Source organism: Sparus aurata, chromosome 14 (assembly GCF_900880675.1).
Source record: "Sparus aurata chromosome 14, fSpaAur1.1, whole genome shotgun sequence".
NCBI lineage: Eukaryota > Metazoa > Chordata > Actinopteri > Spariformes > Sparidae > Sparus > Sparus aurata.
In genome coordinates, this window is record NC_044200.1 from 4607789 (window position 1) to 4634713 (window position 26925).

Genomic DNA, 26925 nt, shown 5'->3' on the forward strand with positions numbered 1-26925 from the left:
AAAGTCAGCTGGTGGATTTGAAGAGAGCATTAAGGGACGTGACGGGTCCAGTTCCCCATCAGTACATCAACGGACCCTCAGCCCAAGTAACCTTGGGATTTTGTGTCCTTTGTCTGATAATCCAGCGTGACGACAAAGATAAACAATCAACAGATCCACCATTGTCATGAGTTGCGATGTGACGTCAGTTTCGCACAACGTGATTTTTGGATGCCTTCATTTCTGGGGCGTAGTCATGACAGGGGGGGCATGGGGTTTGTAGTTTGACTTCCCCGGTGGGCTCTTGCTACAAAACCACCTGTGCCTCCTGTCCCGGAGCGTCACGGAACGCGAACGTGAATCTGACTCTTCTGCAAGTCAGATACGTTTTATAACATTTGAATGAGTTGCTGTCGTCTCGGCGGAGGCGAACCTGACCACAGATTCTAGCGGTTTGTGTTTTTACTGGGTAAATAAAACATTTCTTACACTTTAGAGTGACATTCCTCTGGAGTCACACTGTACACACTCTGAATATCTCCCTGTTAAATTGAGCTCTTACAGTTTGTTGACTGTTCGACCTGCAGTTTTTCTGTCCTCTTCACAGGGTTGCTACTCACACAGGCAACGTCCAGCCGTCCTAAATGTCGAGTCATTTCTCGGAAAAAGCCGAAGACAGCTGGTAGACGGCCTGGATGTCATGCTGTGACCTCTGCATTCCCCACACGCTGTCCTCTGTCTTTTACACTGACAGTAACTGTACTTTCGACAACGGGAGATCGATAGCGCTGTTACCAAGGACAGATGACTCAGCCTGTAGTGGGTGCTCAGTGCTCTCGGAGTGAAATGCCGGTCGATCCGTCTTTATTTAGGCGGTTATCAATCTAATTTGGCACCGAACCCAAAGCGAGACAGCAGGAGCAGGCCGACAGCCTTTTGCTTTGTGGGGAGATTCACAACTGCACGTGTGCCACTCTGTGAACTTCCCCAACACAGTAATGGCCCATCATCAAAGAGGGACACAGACTGAGGACACATTTCAGGCAAAGTGACAGTTTCCTGATCCTCACATGTCATCACTTGACTCCAGACGAAATGTCCGGCAACTGTCCTTCACCCTCCACCCAGCCATGCCTGGGTTTCAGCGAGACACCCCCCAGTCAATAGTGATGCATCCTCACATACGCAACCTGTCACAGCACCGACCATTTTGTCGAATAATTCTTTATTACACACACAAAGCTACTTCGTAAAGAAACTACATTGAAAGCTGCTATGTGTAGAGTTTACGTGGTGTGCATTTTGTTGCCACCCCCAGGGTGAAAAGACCAAAATGAAGCCCAGTCACCAGGATGAAATGTCAGCCGCTAACATTACTGCTAACCACAGATACGTTCAAATTTGGCCACATCATTGGCTACATAGGCTGCTGTATTGACACTTCTATCTGCCACCGCTTCATTTTTTGAAGGTGTCCCTGGGATGTTCTCCAGATGTTTTTTTGTAGCGATAACGCTAAATGTCAAAGTTAAAACATACCTTGCCGACATTCATTCTGGTGATTGGGTTGTTAAACGCAAACACATAATGGTTTTAAAGCTGAACTTGGGGCTGTACTCGGGAGGTAGAGCGGGTCATCCAGTAAATGTCACTGGTCCAATTCCCCGGCTCCCCCAGCTGCACGCGGAAGCATCCTTGAGCAAGATACTGACCCACAAATTGCCCCTGATGAGCAGGTCGGCACCTTGCATGGCAGCCTCTGCCCTCAGTGAATGAATGTGGGCCACAGTGTGCTTCATGCAGTGGGTAACACAAAAATGTCATTTTAAAAACTTTTTTAAGTACAAAAAGGAACCATGGTCCAGTAGTGTATGTCTTGATGCTTATTCTTCTGCCATAATACCATAGTTGCATAATGTAGTCGGAAATTATTATTACATAATCATGTGCCACCACCACTGAATCACTCTTTGTATATTTAAAGAGCACACTACTAGTAGCCTGACACTAATTATTATTACCAAATCAATGAGTGTTGGACAAAATAAAAAAGGAGTTTTTTTTTTCTTTGTGAACAGCAGAAGAAAGTACCCTGTATGAAAGAGGTGAAGTCAAACTTCCATTGGACACGTCCTGCGCCTCCGTCCACACACTGAATTATGTGATGAATGGCTGCTCGCCCCATCTGTTTGCCCAGTGTGCCTATGGTTTCTTAAGCTCAGCCTCAAGCTGGAAACTGTCTCAGTGCAGACAGCTCATCAGGGTGAGTGGCATATACAGTGCAGCCTGAAGGTGAAACCTCGCGCGTTATAGCTTATGGAGTAATTATTCATGCTGAATATGTAGCTGCCTACCCTCGTATCCAGTCTGGGTAACAGCATGTAATTGCAGGTCTGCCGCCGGGGGATTCTGACAGAAGTTTAATTCATGGGCAGCATAGAGCCATAAAGAAGCAGGTCCAGCCCAACAAAACCATTCTATACTCATCAATAACAGTGTTCTTTAAATATGTGGATTTTCCTGGCTTGAAAGCAAATGTCATTTGTTAAACCCTGCAGAGGATTTTCTTTTTTTTTATAGCTTCTCCCCTTCAGGCAGGTCAGAGGTCAGATTCAGAACAGCGTGTTGGGCAGTAAAAAAAAACATGGAGTGCCATCTGTGCTGTCAACCATGTGGGTTTTTTTTTTTTTTTTTTTTTGAAGGAGCATTTAAAGCCTGCCGTTTGAGATTACCGCTCACTGTCATCTTTTCATAGTTACTGCAGCCTGAAATTCCACATGTTGTCCTGGGTGGAGTTGAGGGGACGCGCATCACCTTTACGTATGATTGACTCAGAAACTTATCAATCAAGGTGAGCCAAACATGCCTCCACAACAGCCATTTTCGCGCGCGCACCCATTAGCCGCGTTTACAAAAAGCATTTTTATGGGCATTTTGAAGAATATCGCATTACAGATTTTATGGAAACGGCAGAATTCGGAAAAAAAAAACATTTGTACGCTCGCTTGAGGTGTTTTTTTTTTTTGTCTTTTTCCGAATCAGAGCCAATGCGCAAAACATTTGACGGAAACAGATCTGCCGAATCAACTCATCTCACGTGACTGATCGGCTGTTTGCGCTGTCTGCATTACAATCACTGCATTACTTCACTGTCAAACTTTGGAAGCACAACTGAGCAGGCTGCTATATTTGAGAAAAGGCTGACATTTAAACATTGTCAGTTTGAGCAATGCGGCCGAGCACTGCCATTGGTCTACATGTACACTCTGTTTAAAGTAATTAAATCCAAGTCTTATTTTGAAAGTCGCACACGTGTAGTCAGTCCTTGCCCTCTCAGTTGCCTAACAGACAGCAGAACAACAAAATGCAGTTCATTCAAGGGAACGTATTTATTCCAACCACTTCTGTACCATCGGATCCTCTTTCTGTGGAACAGTTACCCCAGCGGGTCGTAACACTGCACTGGATGTTGCAGGCCAGCTAATAGGATAGCTTTTTCCGTTTGGGATTCTTGAATAGCCCTCTCTGTCCCCTCAAAGGTCAGCACTGCAGTGAGAAAATGTGCCTCATCGTTCACCCTAAATTGAACTCTACATGGATTTCATTCACCACTGTGTGTGAATTCAAAGTGGAATTCCCTTGATTTTTGCAATGGTATTTCGCTGTAATGAAAGCTGGTGTGACTGAGCGCTGAGGCACCACCATAGCTTTAACATTTATCTCAGGAATGGCTCAGCAGTTTCCTCAGGTTAAAAGCCCGGCCTCTCTGACCACGAGGCCAGCAGTAGTATAAATTCTCCTTCATAATGACAGATGACATTTTGACAAAAACATTAACCCCCGGGGCACAAAATGCTGGAGAAGTGAGTGGAGTGTTCTGCCTCTTTTCTGTTCATTTAGCCCTAAACTCTAAATGTCATCATTTGCATAAATCAGTGGATGATTAATCATCGCACCCGGTAATCCATTCAGTTTGAATTCCCTGCTCATACATCTTCTTTATGGATGAAAAACTGACTAAACATGTATAATGTTTTACAGCTAAACCCTCCCTAACACTTAAGGGGGCCCAGTGTGCAGCAGAAAGTTCCTTGATGAAGGACAAGGAAAACAGCCTCCATCACGTTTTTTTTTTTTTTTTTTTAAAGAGAGCACAACAGTCGCATGAATGCTAGAGAAGTGGGGTTGAAAGTCAGAAAATGCTGGTGTGAACTTGGACCTGCAGTATAAAATTGCAGTGACAAGCCTGCCTATCTCAGTCATGGGAAAGTTGAATGAGAACCCTCAGTAAATCTGATGTTATCTGTGATAGCGAGGCATGAAAACCATCTTATCACACTTATTCCCTGCAGTGCGTCAGTTCAGGTTTCACAGTCGTGCCTCAGTTCCTCTGCGCGGTCAAGAGGAATTTATCTCATCCATGTGTGGTAAGTTTTACGCACAAGATAACTAACTAATCAGATCTTAAGTTGGACCTTATCTGAACTTTAGAGTTCACCACATTAAGCTTATCTTTTGCTAATATTAAATGAACGGTGACTGTGAAATGTGAAAGGAGCCTCTTGTGGCATTCCCACAGAGAGTCATCTGCGGACAGTTGGCCCTTTGACTTTTTATGTTTACTTTCTTACCGTCACTTACTCATCAAAAACTTTTCCAGCAGCAAAGGTAAAAATAAAAAAAACAAACTTCTAATAAACCACTGTGCTCTTACTACCCAGCAGCATACAGCAGACATACACAGCAGCATTTAGTAGAATTTTTCAATAGCGCAGTGTTATAAGTGAGAAATGTAACGTGGTGTCACCTGAAGACAGAAACTTGGACACCATTATGATCGTGTTAATGGCGATGTGAATAAGCAGGTTTTTTGTGTTCCATGTAAATGCTTAGGACAATTAGCATATTGGTATACTTTGTAAGCTAACACATCCTCATACCTAAACAACTGAACAGGTCAATTGTCAGCTTCAGTTGGATCGTAACACCAGCCACATACGAACTGGACCTTTGTTGTACAGTAGCAGTTTGGCTAGGTTTACGCACTAAAAACACTTGGTTATGTTAAGATAACATCATGGTTTGGGGTTAAATCACTACGTTACTTCTGTAACTTCCATTCTTCAATATGTCAGTAAGTTAAAATGGCTCACTGTTACTTCTGGTTTCACATGGGACATGAACAGTGATTTCTTGGATGCAAGTCCTGTGCTTGTTTCACCTGACTGTCCATCCCTGACCTCACGCATGCCATTTCATGACTTTTCACTCTTTATACTACTTCAACTGACTTCCTCCTTTGCAGCAGTTACAATTACTACGTCCACTAGAGGTCGCTGCCTTACAAAATAACATCAACATTAGTAGTAATAAGCATCTTTTTTTTTGTTAGGTGGCAACCTGTATTGCAGCAGCATCAGCAGAAGTAGCATAAAGAGTGACAACACAGGGAAAAGGAAAGGGTGGATGGTTTCAAACCATCATTACAGCCCCAGTGCTGTGGGCGTGTTTGTGTTGTGTTTTTGTTTGTTCTATCCAGGTGCCACCCTCTTACCCCCCCCCCTCAGAGTGTGGAGCGCCACACCTGATTCTACTTGCCACTTAGGCTGAGTGGTAAAACGTGCTGCTGATGCCAGTGGGCTGGGCGGCCATGACGTGCCGGAGCCAGAGAGACTGAGCTACAGCCTGCACAGTTTTCTTGTGACAAGAGCAATCTTGGTTGATTAGTGTTTTTCTCGTTGGTGTAAATAAACTTTATGCCAACTTGATTTACTATTACCTACTGTTTCTTTTCCCTCCTCTACACCCGGTTTTATTTTAACTATGTTACTCCCTTCATCCGCTGGCCTTACGGGGACGTAACACCATTCAGGACTTTTCATCCAGGAGACTGCTGTCCGTGTCCAGTGTGAAACCAAAAGTAACTGGTGAGATATTTTAACTAGCTTAAGTAGTTACATATGTTAAGTTACATATATACGATAGTAACTGAAGAAGAAGAGAAAGAATCTTTATCTTTATCATACAATGTATAACACAATAAAACAGATACTCTGCATTTAACACATTCCGAGGGAGAGGTGGGCAACATATGCTCCAGATCTTAACCAGTGCTTCAGTCAAAGGTACTGTCTGGAGAATCACCCTAATGTTCACGTTTTGAGGAATCTAATGTTGGGAAGGGGAAAACATGCAGGCTCCAGCAGGATTTCCACCCAGGACCTTCTTGATGTGAAGCAGCAGTGTGACCATTCTGCCAAAGATACAGGAGTAATTGAGCTATTTTAACCCAAACCAAGATATTTCCCAAACCTGATCAAGTAGTCTTCAAGTCTACAAATGTGCAGCAAGGGTTCAGTATTCAGTAGACCTGGCCCTGGTACGTTGCAATGGTCATGTCATTTTGGAAACGGTCATCTATGTTGTTTTTGCAGTCATGGCAACTGACTTATTCAGCCGTAGGAGGATGTGTTGTAAATATGATATACCGTATGGAATCAAAAACAGGACCGGACTCAAAACGGGGGATACTTTAATTCCACACAGCTGATTAGTTACAAAAGCCATTCACCCCAAATCTCCTTCATGCACATCTACCAGCTAATCTCTATACTTCAATATCCCATTGCTATTAACCTGTATCCTCCTGTGCTCTCCTCTCTTTGAGTCATATCTGAGTCCTTTTTTGTTTGCAAATAAAAATAGTGCAACATGGCTGCCTTCTCACCTGCTGGCATTCATTTTCACATACATAGACTAAGTAATCCATTTGACTCCACTGACAGAGAGCATTAATCTGAAGCTAGACTTTAATTTTCTTTTAGATTTAAATTAAAATCAAAGATCAGTTTGTTCAATCACTGTAGACAAAGATAGTGAATTTTCTCTGTTTTTTATTGTGAAAGTGTCTCTCAGCAGCTGTGTGAAGATGTCTTGACAGCAAACTCTTAAGATTTATGAGCTTCTTGCCATTGTGCTTTGTGTCAGTGTTGTTAGTGATGGGGACAAATCCACAGTCCTCGTTTTGTGCATAAATGTCAAGCTGCTATGAGGCTTCAGCGGCCTTAGCAAGTCAAGTCATGTAGAAATCTTTCAAAGTTAGTCTTTTTAGTTCAGAATTCTCCGCAGCTCAGCAGGGAAACACTGTCTGGGGAAACAAAGAGGGAATTTTATACTAAATAGCCTGTTTCCTCAGAAACCCCGCTTGATTTGTCTCCGGCAGCCGAAGTCTTAAATTAACTTTTGGCAAACTTTGGAATGCATTTATGCACAAAACGAGGACTGTCAATTTTGTCCCCCATCAACATTCAAATCTCAAAGGCCTATGGATGGATGTCTTCCAGTGTGAATGATTACAGCAAGCAAAGTCTGCTTCAAAGCTCATGTAGGAACATAGGACAGTTGTTTCAAGCCAGACCAATAATAGGGTTTATAAGTAATTCTGGAAGCATTTTTTTTTATATTTGCAGAAAATCTCTTAATATCCCAACAGCAGCCACTAAGTAATTGCTCTGACACATAATAGAGAAATTCAAATATTTGGCTGTTGCAATCCTCTAATAAACCCATCCAATTGTCTCAGTCTGGTGATATGAGAGGATTGAACAGGCTACCTCTCTGTCTACCTCGGTACCTGCCTGTCTGCCTGCCTGCCTGCTACACTCCACCCCAGGGGCGGTTCTAGGGGGGGCCAACAGGGGCCAGCGCCCCTGTAACTCTGAGTCTGGACCCCCCTGTGGTCCCCCTGACAGGGAGTCTGCATTACTAATACTTTGACAGATTTCTTGCAATGATTTTGTACTGAAGGGAAAGGCAGGAATAAAGTGTCTCAGCAGTTTACTACCCAATCAAAATTGCTGAAATTGTAAACACTGTTTTGTCTGAATGAGGGATTTATCCTTTTTTCCGGGTTGTATGTGCCCCCTTACAAAAAAGCCGGCCCCAACCTGGCCCCCCTATTAAAACTGGTCTAGAACTGCCACTGCTCCACCCATGCCTCATTGTGCTTGCCTTCCACCAGGCTAGATGTATATAAATTGCTTGAAAGCTATTTGCAAGCTAGTCACACAAGGGCAGCTGAAATTTCCCAGTACTAACATACTAGCTTGACCGAGATTTGCACTAACAATAGCCATTTTAGTTGTTTATGTTCGTAATGATAATGTTAGATGTTTTCTTACATGTGAGTGAGACACGAGGTAATGTTAGCTCGATGAGGTTAGCGATGACAAAAATGCGCTGCACTCCCAGTACTAGCCCCCAGAAAGAACGGCAGGCTCTGAAACCAACTTGCGAAGTTAAGCCTTTTTCTCATATGCTTACATTGTGAAAGAAGCGGCTGTAAAATGGTGGACAAATTAAGTCGAACGTCACGACCCCAGCAAAATAGCTAATTTCACACTTTATGTTACTCACTACTCAAAGTAGTGATTATAATGTGTCCTCTTGGGGGTAAGTAACAATAGATATTGTTACTCGTTACATCAAAAAAGTACTTAGAAACCTACTAACTATTGCACTGTGTAGCCTTTTTGATACACGTTATGTGTTCTGGAGGAGTTGTTTCAGGTGAAGCTTGGAGGGGTTTTTTTTTTCAGGCATTTTTGGGACAAGAAAGAGAATATGAGACCACTCACTGTGTCAACTGTATTTTCCTTGCCATGGTCAATTTCTGAAGAGTCATCAAAACATGACAGTTGCCTTTTAGAAGAGCCAAGTAGCACTCAGCCTGTTAAGGAGGGAACTTGCCTCTATCTGTTTTTTCTTGTTTGGAATATGAAGCTGCTTTCCTTTTTTTCGTCCTCGGCTGAACACACACACACACACGCGCGCACGCACCGGTTGCTGTCAGCCTCCCTCTAATGACAGGGTGTGTAGTGGGAGAGGGTAGGAAGGGCAATGTGTATTTCAGAGATGTAACCACAAGGTCAGCCAGGAAGAGGGAATGCTGCCAATTGTGTGTGTGTGTGTGTGTCTGTGTGGTTGCTGAGGGGGTGGGGTGAAGGTTGGGGGGGTCAGGCAAGTGGTTGCACTGAGTTGGCCGACAAAACAGCGGCACCACTCCCTGTCTTTTCAATCTGTCTGAGTGTGTCTCACACGCAGGGATTGAACTGAACAACGTCAGTGTTTATGTGGACATGTGAAAAGATGCCACAGGGTCCATATCAGGGGCTCAAACGTCACTGCAAATGAAGTGCATACATTAGTGTCATATTGCTCAAGGACACTGCCAAGGACTGAACCAACAACCTGTCAGTGGTCTAAGGTCTAAACTGAGCTATAGACTTAGTAACTTAATAACTTAGTACTGCATATAAGTATGAATACACTGAAATAGCACATGCTGGCTCACATTTTTGGATTAAATGTCCAGTGTGTATTTAGGGGGATTTCGGGGGATGTCTTGGCAGAAATGGAATTTACTATTCATGATTATGTATTCACTGGTGTATGATCACCTGAAACTAAGAAAATTTGTGTGTTTCTTAGCGACAGTGGGAGCAGGTCCTCTTCCTCAGAGTCCGCCATTTTGCACCGCCGGGTTTGTACAAGCAAAAACACTGGCACACTTATTAGCGGCCACCCTAGGCCCCCCTTCACACTTGGACGAAGTGGGTGAGTCGAGGAATGTTCAGTTGGTTACAGACTTCAACCACACTGCTACATGCCAGTAAATGCTACACACTGGACCTTTAAAACTGCCATTTAAAGATCATATATGCATTATTCTTATCTGTACATTTGACCTTTTACAGATAGAATCCAAGTCTCCAGAAGCCCCAAGATCCAAAATTAATTTCAAGTAACACTATTTACACCCTTTTAAAATCCACACTCCTTAGCTGCTGAGCTGTTAGCGTTAGTGTGCACCCAGTCTTAAGTGGCTTGACTGCACATCGGGGAGGTAAATTATGTTTTTTTTTATCAATTTGTAATGTCTGAGCTTCCAGAGACTTGGATTACTCCAGGTGAGCTGGGTGAGCTATTTCAGATGTTTAGGAGATGCTGCAGTGCTATTCTGCAAGGAAGCTAAACCTTAAACGACGAGGAGATGTATCTCTCATGTCTGTACATGTAATGTAAAGCTAGATCCAGGGGACAGCTAGCTTAGATTAATTTAGCTTATGACTGGGGGCAGCATGAGGTCACGTTTAGGCTGGAAAATAACTAGTTTAGTGTTTATGGGTGTTTGAACAGCTAAAATCAAAGGCTTTGAGCAGGGCTGCTGACTGTGGTCCACAATAATGTTCAATTTTCAATCATTTTAAAAAATATAGTAGACATCACTGTTTTTACTGTTTTTTTCCTGTGAGGTCAAATGCTCTTTAAAAAATTAGGATACCTAATTAATTGTTATTTTTACATAATCTTAGGCTTTGGCTGGAAGTAAGTCAATTAAGGGATCATTTTGCGTCTTAACAATACAAAACACACTGGGCCATATTGAGATGGTCTATAGCCCATGGTCTAAAGCTCAGTGTACGAGTGCGTTCAGGGTGTGTCAATTTTGTTAGTTAAGCAGCAGACAATCCTGGTGCAAAGTGCAGCGCACGGCGCAAAGAGGTGGTATTTAGACTCTGAATTAGTCAGGGGTGTGTTTTGGGCGGAACATAAATCAAACCAATCAGAGTGTCATCTCTTGTTCCCGCCAGGTGCGCCAGGACCTGACACACTCGACCGCTGGAACCTCCGCCCGGCTGTTTCACACCATCTGTCCCATCAACAACTCTGTTTGACTGCATTGAAAAAATACACTGACATTAAACTGAGGAGGCCTGCTGTGTCCCTCTGTGTGTGTGTGTGTGTGGATCTTAGTCAAGTTAAGTTTCAGTTTAAACCCTACAAGAGAAATAGTTTAGGCACCACTGGCATAGAGAGTTCAACTAAGACAAGCTAGTTGCTCACATGAAAAATGACAGATATCATTGTAATACAAAGAGTGTGAAATAGCAGTTATAGATCTTGGCTCTGCTGTGTCAGAATGTTGGTCAAATGTATTTTTAATGAAGCGTACACTGAGAAAGACATTATTTACAGTTTCAAATGTTTAAATTATGCCACTTAAACAAGCCCAATAAAAGACAGATATGTACTCAGACTGCTGAATTCAACTTTTAACGATTTGCTTCTACATTCATATTTGAGTATTTTGTAGAACTCGCAGTGTTTCAGCTCAAAATCACTTCACACCGAATCGCTCCTCAGAATTGCATCCAGTTTGGCTCGGAGACATACAGTAACCAAACACAGCATTCAGAGTACACGGCTGGCCTAGGGGCTTGGACACATTTCATCATTTCATCTCCCGTGCCTCTTGTCTCTGCTGTAAACTCTCCAGTAACCTAAAATACCGTGAAATATCTATAAAATATGCAACAGTTATGTGGAACCCATTGTAAGGCAGGAAAGCTTGTGTCAGAATCTGGCCTGGAGTCCCAACACTATGACACAGAGTTTGTGTGTGGAGATCAGAGGTCAGTCAGTGGGTTGTGTATTTTAACAACCACAACTCCAATGTGTGGTGCTCACGGATGAGAGCGATCTTTCTTTGCCTCCCTCTTTTATCTTTTTTATTTTTATTTTTTTGCATTTTTCATGCGGTATCATTTTTGGACCCGGGGCCTTTTTTTTTTGTAGAGCGAGCCACTTTAAAGAAAACCACTGAACGCAGCAGAGCACAGTGTTGGTGTAATGAAAGAGATGGTGGTCTTTGCAAGCAAGGCTGTCCAGGCTCAGAGATGGACAGAGATGTGGGCTGGGATATAAACACAGCTGCTGCAGCTTTAATGAGCTGTGGCTTAAAACTAGCAGGTGCATCAGAGGCAGGAACATGATGGAGGCTACAAATCACACCAAATTCTACCAGCAGTGGCCTATTGGATAGTGTGTGAAAGATAGAAGAATATCATATCGAGGCTTCTGTCAGCCGAGATCGATCACATGTGTTCAGGTAGTAATGACGATGGCTGTTGTCATGCTTTTTGTTGCAGAAAGCTACCATTCAGTCGGACCTACCTAGTCTTAATTAGTTCTAGGGCAGTTAGTAACATGATATGCATTAAAGGTCCCATATTATGCTGTTTTTCATCAATTTCAAACAGCTGTCAGAGGTCCAACAACAGTGTATCTGAAATGCATTGCCCCAAACCCATCCATCCTAATTTCAGCTGTCTAAAAGTCGCTCAAGTGAGCTCTACTGAGAGCAGGCTGTTTCTGTGCCTGCACCTTTAAATCCTAATGAGCTCCGTCTGTCAACGCCTGCCTTGCCTGCTACACGCCCCTCTCAGGGAGACACTAGCTGTAGCATGCGCTAATGTTTACGGTGGATGTATCGCTATGGCTCACAGATTTTTTCATTTAACCAAACCAGTTTGACCCAGAATCGGACCCAGAAGGAGAGGCTCCTGAAGAAGTACAGACTCTGCGGTTGCAGCAGGATGTTTGAGAATGGTTAGTGTGAATGAATATGTTACTTAGTTTGTTCATATGTGTTGTTACAGTTACTACCATGTAGCTTATTGCTAACAGCTAGCGAAAGCTGTGTTTGTCTCCAACACAATCTCTAAACTCTTGGACACTGTTCACATCGTCTCTGTCTCCAGTCTGCACATGTTTCCAGACTTTTTACTGTGACAACCAAGCTCCCTCGTAATATTATTACCATTAAACTTGCTTCAAACATCATTGCATAGCGGACCGAAGCGGAGCTAGCTAGTTAGCTAATTTCCAGCTGACTTCACCATACTCGTAGGCAACTGTAATTACTAATATAACGTGGCGACACTTACCTGTGGCTCAGGTGCAGTTGCTGGGTCCAGTATGGTTGGGACTGATCCTTTTACGAGTGTCAGTGTCGAGGCAAAGCCAGCTTTGTACTGACCCTCGTTACTGAAGCAGTCCGATGTGAACTGGTTAGCACACACATACAAGCTAACAGGAAGCGTAGCCGGCACATTGTCATTAAAAATTAAACACAACCACCGTCTCTTCTGTTGTTCTGTAGCTGGGACAGAATATAGGCACCTATGTTGATTTATACAACCAACATCAGAGCCATTTGCGTGTCTAGCTCTGAGCGACGACATTGCTAGCTTACCGCTGGACACACTGAACTTCATCTCAGGGATGAACGCCCCCCTCTCAGATATCTCCTTTCATTGCACAGAGGAGGCCGGCCTATGAACATCACTCCTTTCGTTACGTAACCAGAGGAGCTGAATCTGAACAGCCTGTAGGAGCTCCGTTTTACCAGTGGGTGGGCTGCAGAGACCATGCAGGACTCACTTGCTTTCCTCATTCTGGGAGTTGGCAGGCTCAGGGAGGACCAGCTTATATATGTAGAGACCAGAGTAAATGTATTTTTCATAATATGGGACAAAAGTTGTAGTAATTTTATAAAATGTCATGCAATACACCTAGGAGCTACAGAAATGTAATTCAGGTAAATAACTGAAGTCTAGTCCACAGCTATTCTGTGTACCATGTAAAAACAAAGACTCTTTAGGGTCAATTCACTCAAATAAAAACATTTTTCCTAATTTATGGCTTCTGTTATCTCACCATGTAACTACTAACTTTGGTTTTATCCCAGATTTTGAGATATCTGTCTGATCATCATCTCAGTCTCACTGGGATGAATCCACAGAGAATTATCACCTAAGACTGCAGCTCTATGGCCCTTCAGCCTCCTCGAGCTCATTATTTTGTTTTTCTACCAATTCAATCCAATGATTTTGTATTGTGACTAATAAAGTTAATCTATACAGCTCTAAAAGAATAGTTAATTAATTATGTTTATTGGGAACTCCACATACATTTTTGCTTTTATGCACACTATCCACTTACTCATATAAGTAGACCATATTTACCATATTGTGTTGACGGACTGTGTGTGCACTTTGCACTCAAAACTTCATGCAAAGAAATGCATAAACTTGTGACTGTGGCATGTACACACATGTTACACAAAATGACTATGATCCTTATAAGACCAAGTTCTCCTTTTACTTCTTATTATAGTTTGATAAATAAACGAGGGAGTAATTAAAAAAAAACTACCTATATTTGCACATGCACATTACCTTGGAAATATAAGTCAATCTAAATCAGAATAAAACACCAGTGTGCAGATGCTTCAGTCTAATAGATCCTGTCAAGAGACCTCGTCAATTAGACCAATTTAAAGAGGCAAAACCCTATAAATAGAAGCCATTTAGAGATGCCCCCGAGGGAGCCATAGACAGGGCACTGACTGATAACGATGGGGTGAAGTGATGATAGCAGAGAGACATTGGCTGGAATGGAAGGGTGTGAACAAATCACAGCGAATTCACTGTAGTATAACTAGGGAAAGCTACTGAGTGCTAGATTGGAACCAATTCCACATTATGTGCTCTGTGTTTGTATTAAGTATTAAAAGGCGTGGGCTGCAAAATTTGATGACAGCTGTAAAATGCAATATATGTAAAATGGTAGTTTACCCAAGAAAAAACAGCAGAATGTCAGAGCGCTGTCACCAAGTTTATTTAGAAACATTTATAGCCCCTCTAATTGCTGTGTCGTAGGCAGCTGGACTTGTTTGAGTTTCTTGAAGACATTTCACCTCTCATCCAAGAGGCTCCTTCAGTTCTAACTGACTGGAGGGGAGTTGCAGGCTTTTAAACTTTGTGTGGGAGTGTCCTTAGAGAATCGTTAAGGACACGGGTGAGCATGTCTGGGGAGGGACAGCTCAACAACCATTCACAGCTGGGCGTTCCAGTCAGCCATTCCAGTTCGACATAGTTGAATGCTTTAATTCTTTTACAGGACTAAAAGAATCCATCTATGTCAACTGGAACAGAAGAGGTGGCCTGAGACATTACTTATCACCCACCTACAATGCAGTACTGATGTTGATGAAGGTTCTCAGTCATCCAGGTCATTGTAAATCTAGGTGCTGGATCGTAGGTAACAGGTTTCTTGAAGACGTTTCAACTCTCCTGTAAGAGTCTTCTTCAGCTCTATCTTCTAACTGTAGGGGAGTTGCAGGCTTTAAAACTATGTGTGTGAGTCTCCTTACAGAGTCGTTAAGGACAGTGTGAACTCTGAGTTTCAGAGTCGTTAGGGCCACTTGTGGGTCATTGGTCAAACCGGCCTTTATGTATGTATCTAAGAGTACAGTTAGCAGCAATTAGCAGTTACAATGATGGTATGGTGCCCCCTATTTGTTTGGAGTGACCCTCCACCTCAGTGCAGAAGGTGAGTACGAACATAAGCCATGTTCCAAATAGTGCTGACTTTTTTAATACATGGCACTCTAGGCCTGTTATTTTTGGCCCTGTTTAATATGCAACAGAATTGTATGCAATATATGTACCGAGGGTCAGTTTCATATTGTGTATGTTTCTGTCACAAGTTCATAAAGTCATTAAAAGGTTGCTGGGAAATGTGTCTAAAGGGCACTCAATCATGTTTGTTTAAAACTATATTGCCCTATATGTAAGGTCCTTACTGCAGAATGTAACATGACTGCAATTTAGTTGAGGGCATTGTGGAAAATGTGATGTTGAGGTCATGTCAGTAGATTGTTGGTCAGAACAGCATGTCCATGGATAAGGAACATACGACTCCACAATGATATTGTATATGTGGTCCATGGTAATTTTCTTTATACGTTCAATGTTTATGTATAATATTGTTAATGTACGTTCGCATGGACATTAATGATGCATTTTATTGAACTTCAGCAAAATTCACTTATGTTAACGTGTTCCGGACTGTTTAATGGACACCAGCTTGAGAGACTTTGGCAGTGAGTGGGAGTGGTATGTGATTTCTGACACTTTTAAATTTTTTATTTTTGTTGTAGTTTTCATGGTGTTCATCGGGACAGAGAAAGAGAGAGCAAATACATCTTCAAAAGACATCTGTATGAATTGTGGCAATTATTTAATTGGACCGGTGTAGCTACAGGATCCCTCGGTCAGAGGTCCTTGGCCTGAAAATCATTGAAGACCTCTGATTAAGCTAAGTTGAACACAGGGTGCACTGTCCTGACAACCACAGAACTCACTTTGTATTTCTTGTAGTTGTTAAAAATTGTTGAAAACTATGGGAGGTGACCACAGCCACTTTCATTTAAAAGAGTTATAATAAAATTCTGATAACACTTTTTTTAAAACACATTTTCATGGCATGTCTTCAGTATCATTAAGCATTAGTATCGATAAGCAGTATCGGTATTGATATCAGTAGAGATAAAATCATAAATCTAACCCTAATTATATCTAAGAGGTAAATGTTAAAATGATAATTCTCCCTCTGCTTGGACTTGCACTAAATGTCTCTATGCTCACAGTATGTGTATCAATACTATAAAATGTATTTAACCTATATCTATCACCTTTATCTTCCATTCTGACAAAAATATGAGGCTATTATGGAAAATGAGATGAGCTCATGTCATGTTGTTCTGCATGTTGTGTTCATGGCGCCTCATGTACTTTGCTGCGTCAGAGGTCATGTCCAGCCGGTGTGCCCTGCTACATATTTGATGTCTGCACGCGAAAGAAGCAGTGGGAGTCTCTGAGGGGTTTCAGTGTTATTTTATTGTGAAAACATCAGACAGATGAACCGCAGGTCGTGCTGCTGTAGGATCGACACCACTCTCCTACACCCAGTGTGCAGTACACAGTCAATTATTCATGATTTCAGTGAGTGCGCCTGAAAATGAACGGAGTATAACAGAACAGTAAGAGGCTGTCCCGAGAGGAAACGAGAGATACAGGGAGTTTAGGTGTGTTGCTATGGCGATAGCGAGGAATGAATATGGGAAAGTTGTCGGAGAATAAATAAATAAATAAGTGGCGCCTGTTTGAATGGGAATCACGCCCCACTCGGAGACGTTCCCTCTAAGGCAGAGCGGGTACAGCAACAGAGTGTCCACACACACACACACACACACACACACGCTCACAAACACACACCTACACACACTTGTGCAGCCGTTACCCAGCTGCTCCGCTTGAAGTTACATGAGGCACTCTGAAACACACACCGGTGAAAAAATGCCGATGACATGGTTTGAATTCAGGAACAGACACTGCAGATTTGAGACGTACTCCTCGAAAGGTCACACGAACATTACTGTACAGGTTACAGCACGGCATCCACACCATCTGGTAGGCGCTGCTGGAAACACTTAGGAGATCAGAGGGTGTGTGACCTCTGCTCAATTGAGGAGGATGTACAAGATGTCAGGGCAACACAGAGACACATGAAAACCTGGCAGGCCTGCCGAGGCCACGGCCACGCTAATGTGGACAAATTAGACAAATGCTGTTAAAATGTGAAAAAAAAAAACCTTCCACCCACACTCATTTATCAAAGCAAATTACATAAATATGCTCCACTGGGCATGTTCTTCTCACAACAACTACGGGCTTTTTAAAGATGGCAAGATCATTTCACTTTTCATTGGTCACGATAACAGACTGATTAAAGTCACAGCTGAGACCTGGGATCACAGGCAGATAGCAGCAATCCGCGCCTAAACATTAAATACCAAAATCTCATGATGAATATGATGAATTGCTAGCTAACCCTCACAAGCACACTAAAGTACGTTGCACACAATGTAGCTGAAAAACATCAGTGAGCTTGCTGTGTTGATGTTGTGTGTACATTCGTCTTTGATGGTACAACAATGACACTGACTTATCTTTCAGCTGGTGGTATGTTGGCTAGCTAACATAACGCCATCTTCAACGTGATCTGTGTCTCTGTAACTGCAATTAATAAGAACATTCAAAATTATTCAAATGGGAGATAATTTGCTCTTCAAGTAATTTATTTACCAAATCCTCAATTCACAAGGGAAAATAAGACCGGTCAAAGTTAAAGCCCGCAGTGTGATTGTGTGATCTAGCCTGACAATCTTCATTCATTCTGACACTGTGTTAATGTTAGCCGAGCTCTTGTTGGTGAGCTAAAGTAGCTGCTTGGAACAGTTGACACTTTTCAAGAACATTTAATATGTCAACTGAATCGTTGCTAATTCTGCCACTTAGCCAGCGCAGCTGCATCGCCGCCATGTAAGCCTACTCTTGACACCATTTTGTCCGCCATTACTTTCCATGAATGTAGCTCGTTAGCCAGCTACCTAGTTTTTAAAGAAACTGCATCTGCAGTCTTTACCCTGTCTATAAAGCTCAAACAAATACAGATGAATTTCGTGGTTCACCTTTGGCCTACATGCTTGGCGTGGTTGTGCACACAGCTTTTCTGTACAGTTTGGGGTTATTAGTAACACTGCAGTGTTCTCGCCATGACCTCAGCAGTTGCTTTGGTGTTTTTTTTCTAGAACCTTTTTCTAGAAAAAAACAAACTAAGATTCAATTGTATCCACATTGGCGTGAACATGACCTTGGAGCCTCCTGAGCTTCCCTCTGCTCTCTGCGTGTCTTGGTGCAGTCACATGGGCCTCGGCAGGTGTTACACTGTGTGATATCACACAGAGTGCATGTAACAGAGTGTGTGTGGGTGTGTATGCTGTGGTGAGGGGGGAGTGTAAAATCCTCAATGCTGATACTGTATGAGTTTCGTTCTGTTTCTCAAATTAAAAATCAGTTCCTGTACTTCCTGGTGCAAAGTTATTTGAGAAAGGTCAATGACCAAAAACCCCCCCTCTCTGATAACAGAATTTCTTTTTAGTTCATTCCAGTGCAACTCCACTAAGGTTGCAATGTAAAAAAAATAAAAAATAATTCTTGCAAATCCTAAATTGGAGCCCAAACAGGCAGCCAATCTGGTCTCCTATGGTCCCAATTGTTTTATACTTATAATTTACAACAGCAGAGCTTGTTGAAAGCAACAAATAGTCACTGTGTGTATACGTGCACATAGGTGTATATGTATGTCAGTATGTAGGTAGGCCCAGGTGACCACAGAGACAAGGTGCTCTGAATCGGTTCAGTGGCTCTGTGTTGCTGTGAGTGAAAGGCAAAGAAAAACAAGTGCCACACAAATGTATTGTGTGTGTGTGCACGTGCATGTGTGCGTGCGCGTAAGTGTGTGTGTGTGTGAGGCAACCAGAGTAATTGATCGATCAAACATCCACACATGACAGCTCAAAAAACAACAGCAGTATGAATGACATCATGTCTACATTGTACAAAAACATCCTGCACTGGGCCTGTAAGATATGTGAGAAATGAACCCGACAGAGAGTGAGAGAGGTTGATAAAAGCTTCCTGGCTTTGTCCTTATGTGCTGATGATATTAGATAGTACAGCAGTTTTTCCAACAATGTATTTTTGGTGCGAAAAAAAAAGGAAATGAAAAATAAAACCAAACCACCAAATCTGTAGAAAAACCTTCTTGTTTGTACTCCAGGATATCTTCTGCCCTTCAAAGTAGTACTTTGACATTTTAGGAGTACATGTATTTGATTTCTTGCAGCGTCAGTTGAGAAGATTGACACCACCCTGGTCTGTCTGTTCAATATAAAGCTACAGCTTGCATCCCTCAGCATAAAGACTGAAAACAGCTCTAAAGACAGTCGAAAGTCTGTCGACCCATGACTATGGTCCAGAGTTGATTAACAAATATCAATTGAGTGCCATTAACTATTGGCTATAAATCAGTAGTGGAAAGTTACATTTACATTTACACAAGTACTGTAAAGTACAATTTTGAAAAGATAAATATTGCGATACGATTACGATATTATGAAATACATACGATACAATATTTGCAATACTACATTTAAAAATATTTGACTTTCACAGACTATTTCTACACTGTGGTACTGCTGCTTTTACTAAACCACAAGATTTGGAGTTCTTCTTCCACCATTGATTGTAATTCATGCTTCCCACAGGATGAATCCCATAACAAATATTAGCGTGCTAACATGCTCAAATAAGATGTGAACATGTTACCTGCTACACATTAGCATTTTGGCACGGATTGTGAGCATGTTAGCATGCTAACATTAGCTTAAAGCTCTGCTCTGCCTGAGTATAAAACTCACCGGCAGGGCTGTAGAATCTAACTTCTGCTTTACATTTGGTCAGAGCCAGGCTGGTTTCCAGTCTTCATGCTAAGGCAGGTTTACCATTTTCTGTTTCTAGCTCCTTATTTATTAAGAGTTGATTGATTGATTAATTAATTAATTAACAACTGATATTCAACACAATGCTTTACTATTAAAAAAAAATGCGTTCATCTGTGCATAAATAACAAAATAAAGATACAAGCACCAAATCAAATCATTCATTCCTCAGCCAAACAGCACCAAACAAAAATGTAATTCAGTCTAACAATAGACATCGTCAAATGCAACACACTTGGCTAGACTTGAAAATAAACAATCCTACAGCAGGAGTGGACACTGGGCAGTGCACAGGCCTGAATTTTGTGCGGACTAAGAATAAGGTAATAAGTGCCCAAAAAGCAGTTGTTTGTTTTTTGTCAGAGGCAGAAAATCAGCCGGGGCCTCTCGGTGCTCGCTTGGTTCCCTGTGAGAATTTTTCTCCAGCTCTGTTTGCCTAAGCACGCTGCCCTTTTTCTGCAGGGATCATTGGGATCATTGACACTGACTTCTTTTTTTAAGTAGGAGGCCACTTTTAGAGTGAGTTAGGAGAGGAGAAAATAGCACGAGGAGACGAGAGGCCTCTGTAATGGCTTGTTTGCAGGCTAAGAGGTCCTTTGTGTATCGTTCTTCTTCCATTCTGGGAGTTAAATTAGCAATTTATGCCGAGCCTCAGTCACTGTGTTAAAGTGGAGAGGTGCTGCCTGCCCGTGCCTCTCCTTACAACTGCTGTGTAAGATGCTGTGTGGGCATCAACCTCAGCAGGAGTGCTAATGTACAAGCTGAGCGTGAGGGTTCATTTTTGTGTGCCTGTCTCAGGAGGAGGCCGTGCTGAGAATACAGCCATTGTTTTCTGCAAGAGGACGACTACCGGGCTACAGGCCAGACCAGTAGCTTTCCTCCTTTATTAGAGCCAGATGTGTGCCTGTGTGTGTGTGTGTGTGTGTGTGTGTGTGTGTGTGTGTGTGTGTGTGTGAGAGAGAGAAAAAGAAAGCTGTTCTCTAATTATAACCCACACACAGACATGCAGACATGTGCATAAATGTAGGCCTACAATAATAAAACTTCTAAAGCTACAAAAAGAGGTTTGCAGGGAAAACCTTCACCAGAATGTGTCCTGAAGGACATATGTATTTGTAATCTATGATTTAGTCATGGGCACAGGTCATGGACACCTATTAGTTACAGTGATATTTTACTCACCAGCTTAATTGTCTTGATATGGGGTCTATGGGTGGATATAAAACTGTATTGAGTCAACAGCAAAGGGTCAGATCTTTCACATCCTGTCTGGTGAATGTCCTACTTACTGTACATACCCATGCTGGGTTTAAAAGAGTCTCCGCACCAAATGTTCTTAACTTATCTGTGTTCACCTTCAGCATTATGAAACAAAGTTGGCTGGGAGGCTATAAAAAGGAAGCTGAACTACAAAAAATGCTGTTGGGGCCCTTAAAATGAGGATTTTATGAGGATTATATGAGTCAGGGCTCAGAGGTCCATGGCTGTCAGCCATTGGGGATGGACAAAGGCATCGTCAATTGGCCCAACCCTAATGGGGTCACTACTAGGCATGACGCTGTCATTAAGTTGACCTTTATAGTATGTGCTATCAAGTACTGTTAATTTGATCTGACTGATGAAAATAAATAAGGGAAAACATCTCCTGCACTGCAAAGCTGTATGACGGTAAGACAAGTGTAAAGCTGGTACTCCAGACAATTATTGCACTGCCAAAAGATTGGGTGACTCATTAGAAACCGATTTAAAAATGAAATCAAAGTCAAAGTACACAAATGTATTTGTTAAAATATTATGTCTGGTTCAACAAGTGGACCAAAGAGATTCAGCTATTCCAAAAAAAATGTCTCTTTCACTTGAGGCTGGAGTGATTTATAATGTACAAAGAGGTGTAAAAAACAAAACCGCTCTCTCTCTCCCTCCAGATGATGCTCACACAACAGCCTGTAATCCAATTCACTGCGAGATGGAGAGTACAGTTATTAACCTTGACATTGCTTAACTTTGCTAACATTAATCACATTACAGTATGAGTGCAGTCTCTGTTCTGTGATGTGGGCAGTAGATTGTTGATACGTACACTGAGAGCAGCAGCTTGTTCTCATGTTCTGGCTGGGGGACTGAGGGGGAGATGATGTACACCAAACATCGCGTGTGGACCTCTGAAGCTCTCACAGCCATTTGGCACCAAATGTTTGACAACAGGAAATGGAAAACAACCCATAAATCTCTGATGCGCTCAGACACAGAAGGACAAAGCCATGGGCTGTGATGTACCGTACACCCTTCAGGAATAAAAAATGCTGTGAGGCATAAATAATGTTTCAGAGGCAAGTTGCGAGGAAGAAATCAACATGACAAAACTAATCAGCTTTAAAATTTCCTAAATTGTTATCAGCCCAGGAAAACCAAACATTAAATCTTTTTTCATTAATCAACAAAACAAATTAAATAATATGTTGTTATTGCTGCTCGCAGCAATGCTTCATAAGACAATAAAAATAAAAATAAAAATAAGCAAGAAGACAAAGAATAATCTTAATTTACTGAAACACATGTTTGGTCGTTGGAGTCGGGGCTTTGTGCCCTGGGTGTGCCCACTGAGCCCCGGTTGGGGCATGGTGGTGCACGGCAGGGCGGGGTTATGAGATCCAGTGCCTTTAACCCTTTCACAACCACACAGGCTGTCTCTTCTCTTTCAGTTCAGACTTTCTGCACAGACTTGTCACTACAACTGGTGCGCCCACTCATGTGAGAACAGCCCCCACCTTTCTTACCACGTCCTGTAGCTCAAAGTGTTAAGGATGCTTGGTGTTACAGGCAATGATTTATTAAGCACTTCCACACTTTACTTCTGCAACAGGAGTTTTCCGTTTTCAATGGGTCCTCAGATCGTAACACATAGGTTCCTTCTGCCAACATCATGGTGAGAGAGACCGGTGACAACTCATTTCGTACAACTGTTATCTGAAGGCCATGTCATCGCCATTACAGTTGTGAGGTCTTGAGAGTGAAGTCAGTAGCCATCTATTACAGGGCGTCCTTGAGGCGATGATGAGCCAGTTTCCCTCTGAAATGTATAAATCTAATGAGGGCAAGGGTGACGGGCGCTAACACGCCATGCTGACAGCGCAGCAAAGGGCATGAATTGTGTTTTACAATTTGACGGAGTTTCTCTATTGATCAGGGGGGAGGTGGAGATAAGCTTAGCTCCCACAATGCATTGGGGTCAGGGCACGTGCGAGGCCGCTGTTTGCTTTGTAGAATCTGAAAGCAGCCTAATTTGTCAGCAGTTTGTTAAAACATGTAGGGAACATCATCAGGAGAATTGCTCGTCAAGTCCGTCCTCTGAGGATAAGTTCCCCTTTTAAAACACCTTGAAGACCTGCTTCACCCGCACATTTTAGTCTTTGCATGCGTTTGGTTCATTTAGCCCACATTCTCAGCCAATCAGCTTTCTCTGTATCACCCCAAGTTGCCTGGACATCCTCCCCCTGTGCCCAGACAAGCACCATTACCTTTCATTCTTTCAGCACCTGTTTTTATGTCTAATTCTGACCCCACGCCTGCATACAACGACAGTTTTTTAAATCAAGTTTGCTTCCAAAAAATTCTCTCCTTCACTCGTTTTGTTGCCTCTCCCTAAACAAGGCAGCCATTCTCAGAGTCCCAGCTCTGTCCTCCATTAGTCCAGCCTCAGGTAGCTGGGTGTGGAGTAGTTGAACATGAGGAAGTCCATCTTGTAAAGCTGGTAGAGTTGGACCTGCTGTTGAGTGCTGATATTGCTGAAGAACTGGGCTGTCATGGCATCTGTGGTACGAGTGGACTTGGCGTAGCTTGGGAAGCGCAAGGAGTCGCCAACACCCACCAGCCGCAGCACGTAGTTTGCGTCATCTTCCAGCGTGTCATACTTGCCCACCAGATCGTAGTGGATGTGACATGGGTGACAAAGCTGGTAGACAGTTTGCCAGTGCTCATTGAGTGGACCATCACGCTGCGTGGCCGGGTCCACCAAGTACTCAGCAAATTCTTTGAATTTGACATCAGCTCCGTTGAGCAGGGCGTCCTGTGTGGCGTTCTTGCGGTAGCGCCGGATGATGCGGGTGCCAAAGCGCTTGTGGAAGGATGAGTTGTACTTGAGGGTGAACTTGTTGCGGTATGCTGAGACCAGCCTCTCAAAGGGCTCGCGAACAAAGAGGAACTTGAGGTAGTTCTTGAGGCGGTGGTTGATCTCAGCAATACTGTACTGGTTCAACGTCTTCAGGTTGGAGGGAATGTGGGCTTCATTGGAAGGTATTTCCATTGGGTCACTGTGGAAGAGAGGCACAAGGACTGTAATGAGTGATGACAAAACAAAAAATACAGATTGAATGGACCTCAACACTCTCAAAGCCCGTTGAACAGTCTGCCAGACACCAGACTGACCTGTATTTGCCCCTGCCTGTGAGAACCATCATGACGCGTTTCCAGTTGGTACAGGCCACCTTTGGGACATAGCAGTAGATGAGCTCATGGTCCTCGTCCACCACAAGGTGTTTGAGGTCTCCGGGTGTCAGCACTCTGCGCTTGCGACTGGATGCACTGTAGACTCGGCAGGAATCCACAACTTGATCCCTCCTGGCCTGATGGAGAACCGCTGCTCCAGACAACTCCGGCTGGATAAGGGACAAGACAGAGAGAAAGAGACATTGATGTGAAATGTTAACAGCTTAAGGGTGTCAACCGTTTTGGGAGGATAATTTACAGCTGCTCTATGACTGCTACTGGGGACAAGCACATCATTGGTTAAGGACACACCCTCAAGCAGGTAGCCCTGCAGACCTGCAGGTAGAATAGAAATAGGAAACAGAAATAAAAAAATAAAAAAATGAACCAGGAAAAAAAAGATGTGATTGATGATGTGACGTAGCCCAGGATCATGGGAGTGGTTGACTTATTTGCAAAACAAGCGCCATTGTTGAAATCTAACTGATGTGACTTGTGCATCAAACCAGATTCTCAGTTGAGGTAATTAATTCCGAGTTTATGTTATGTTTATTCTAATCGCCGGCTTCCATCCTCACACTCTGACGCATCATCAGGTGCGTAGCGGAAGGTATACTGACAAGCAATCTAATGGCACACACTGTTACTTTGGTTAAAATGATGGATTTCTCTGGGTTTGAACATTGTTACAGACATTTGGGATAATGTAAGTTCACAGCTAGTCAAAATAAACTTAAAACAAAGGACTAATAGTTTCTGACAGTTTAATGTTGAAATGCTTCTCATTAGATCGTTAATGGTGTATTTTATTATATAAGAATATATTGTGAAATAACAGTTCCTGTTGCTTGTAATTCTATACATGTTCAAATGTATATTGTTATATGGGAATGTATTTTGTAACTTATGAAAAGCAGAAATAATTGTCCTAGTATTGTTCAATATAAAGGCAAAATGTTATTTGATATAGGTTTTACGTTATATTGCAAGTGCATTACAAAATATCTTTAATATCCATACATGGAAAATCTATTCAAATATATGTGTTAATTCTGGTCTGGTTGTTGTTCGTGTGATATTATTTTGATGTATCAAAACATGGCAAAATAAGTTTCAATCTCTGTAGCCTTTTGATGTCTTTATATTTTTTTCCATAAGTAATTTCCTTGGCATTGTAAGGAAAGATTTACTGTGCCAATAAGGCACTCTGAAATGAATGAAACTAAACCAAAGCAGGAAGAGAGAGAGAGAGAGAGAGAGAGAGAGAGAGAGAGAGAGAGAGAGAGATGGCATGGAAGATGAGCAGACGGATAGTGGGAGAGAGTTATTAATCTCAGCCTTTATTATCATACTCATCTCTTTATTGACTCTATCTTTTTCCCCTATCTGAGTCACTCCACAGACTATGATAGAGATTAGTCCATGGCTATGGGGGGAAATAATGATATTGGAGGATATTACAGATATTGAGTGTCCAATATGCATAAATTCAGTCAGCAATCATTCACCTGAGACAAGATATATTTCATATTTCACACCATGACGCTTGTGACGAGGTGGACCACGGCATGGGGGATAGGAGGAGGCTGGGGGGGAAATCGAAAGAGTGTGAGGAGGAGAGAAGCATCTGAAGGGCAGGAATGTTTTCTTGTTCCTCTTGATTATTTTTCCTCTGGGTCCGAATTCCCCTCCAGGGCAGTGCCCTGGATTCCTCACGGAATCTAAATTGATTGTACTGTGGCCTGCATCCTCACCACTTCGTCCCACTCACAAGTGTGGCCTTTCAGCGCTACACTGGCCCGGGCTGAGAGGGCGGGAGAGCTGCTGACATGAAGTGCTGAAATAACTCAGGGACCACCACCGAGCGCTATACACGAAGAAAGCTTCACTGAAGAGGTTTGTTAGTGTTTCTCTTTGAAGTCACCCTCCATGTGTCCAAGTGGGGCAATTCATCATGCACTCAGCTGGCTCCAAGAACCTGGGGGGAAAACCAATCATCTCCACCTTTTTTATCTGACACAACATGCAAAAGCATGGAGAAATTAGGATTGTGACAGCCAAACACATGACAGCTATTTCTGTCTGTCTGTGAAAATCATGTTTCATAGTCTGTAATTTTTCCTCAAAGCGCTCCATTGGATGGTCATGCGGGGACACAGGTCATCGTAGGTTGATGTTTTCTGGTTTAATTTTCTTTGAAATCACTAGCATGAAGAGGTGGGGTAAGGATTTTGACAGCATTTACCACAACATGCGTATTCAATCTACTACAGGAAACTTTGCCACCAGACTACAGAGAAGCTTCTTTCATCAGGCCGTGAGACTCCTCAGTTCATCCTCAGCTCTCCACCATGAAATACAGTATACAT

General features: G+C 42.6%; 1 protein-coding gene across 2 annotated transcripts in view; it reads right to left on the reverse strand.

Annotated features, from left to right (window-relative positions):
- Positions 1-16546: 16546 nt before the first annotated feature.
- The window catches only part of chst11 (carbohydrate (chondroitin 4) sulfotransferase 11), a 91901-nt gene continuing 81522 nt past the window's right edge, over positions 16547-26925 (reverse strand). For both annotated transcript variants that reach the window (XM_030440291.1, XM_030440290.1), the window contains exons 3-4: positions 24497-24726; positions 16547-24381 (exon numbers count right to left, since the gene is read on the reverse strand). In XM_030440291.1, the coding sequence (XP_030296151.1) occupies positions 23757-24381; positions 24497-24726 (855 nt within the window). In that variant the 3' untranslated portion in view covers positions 16547-23756. The remainder of the gene's footprint in view (positions 24382-24496; positions 24727-26925) is intronic.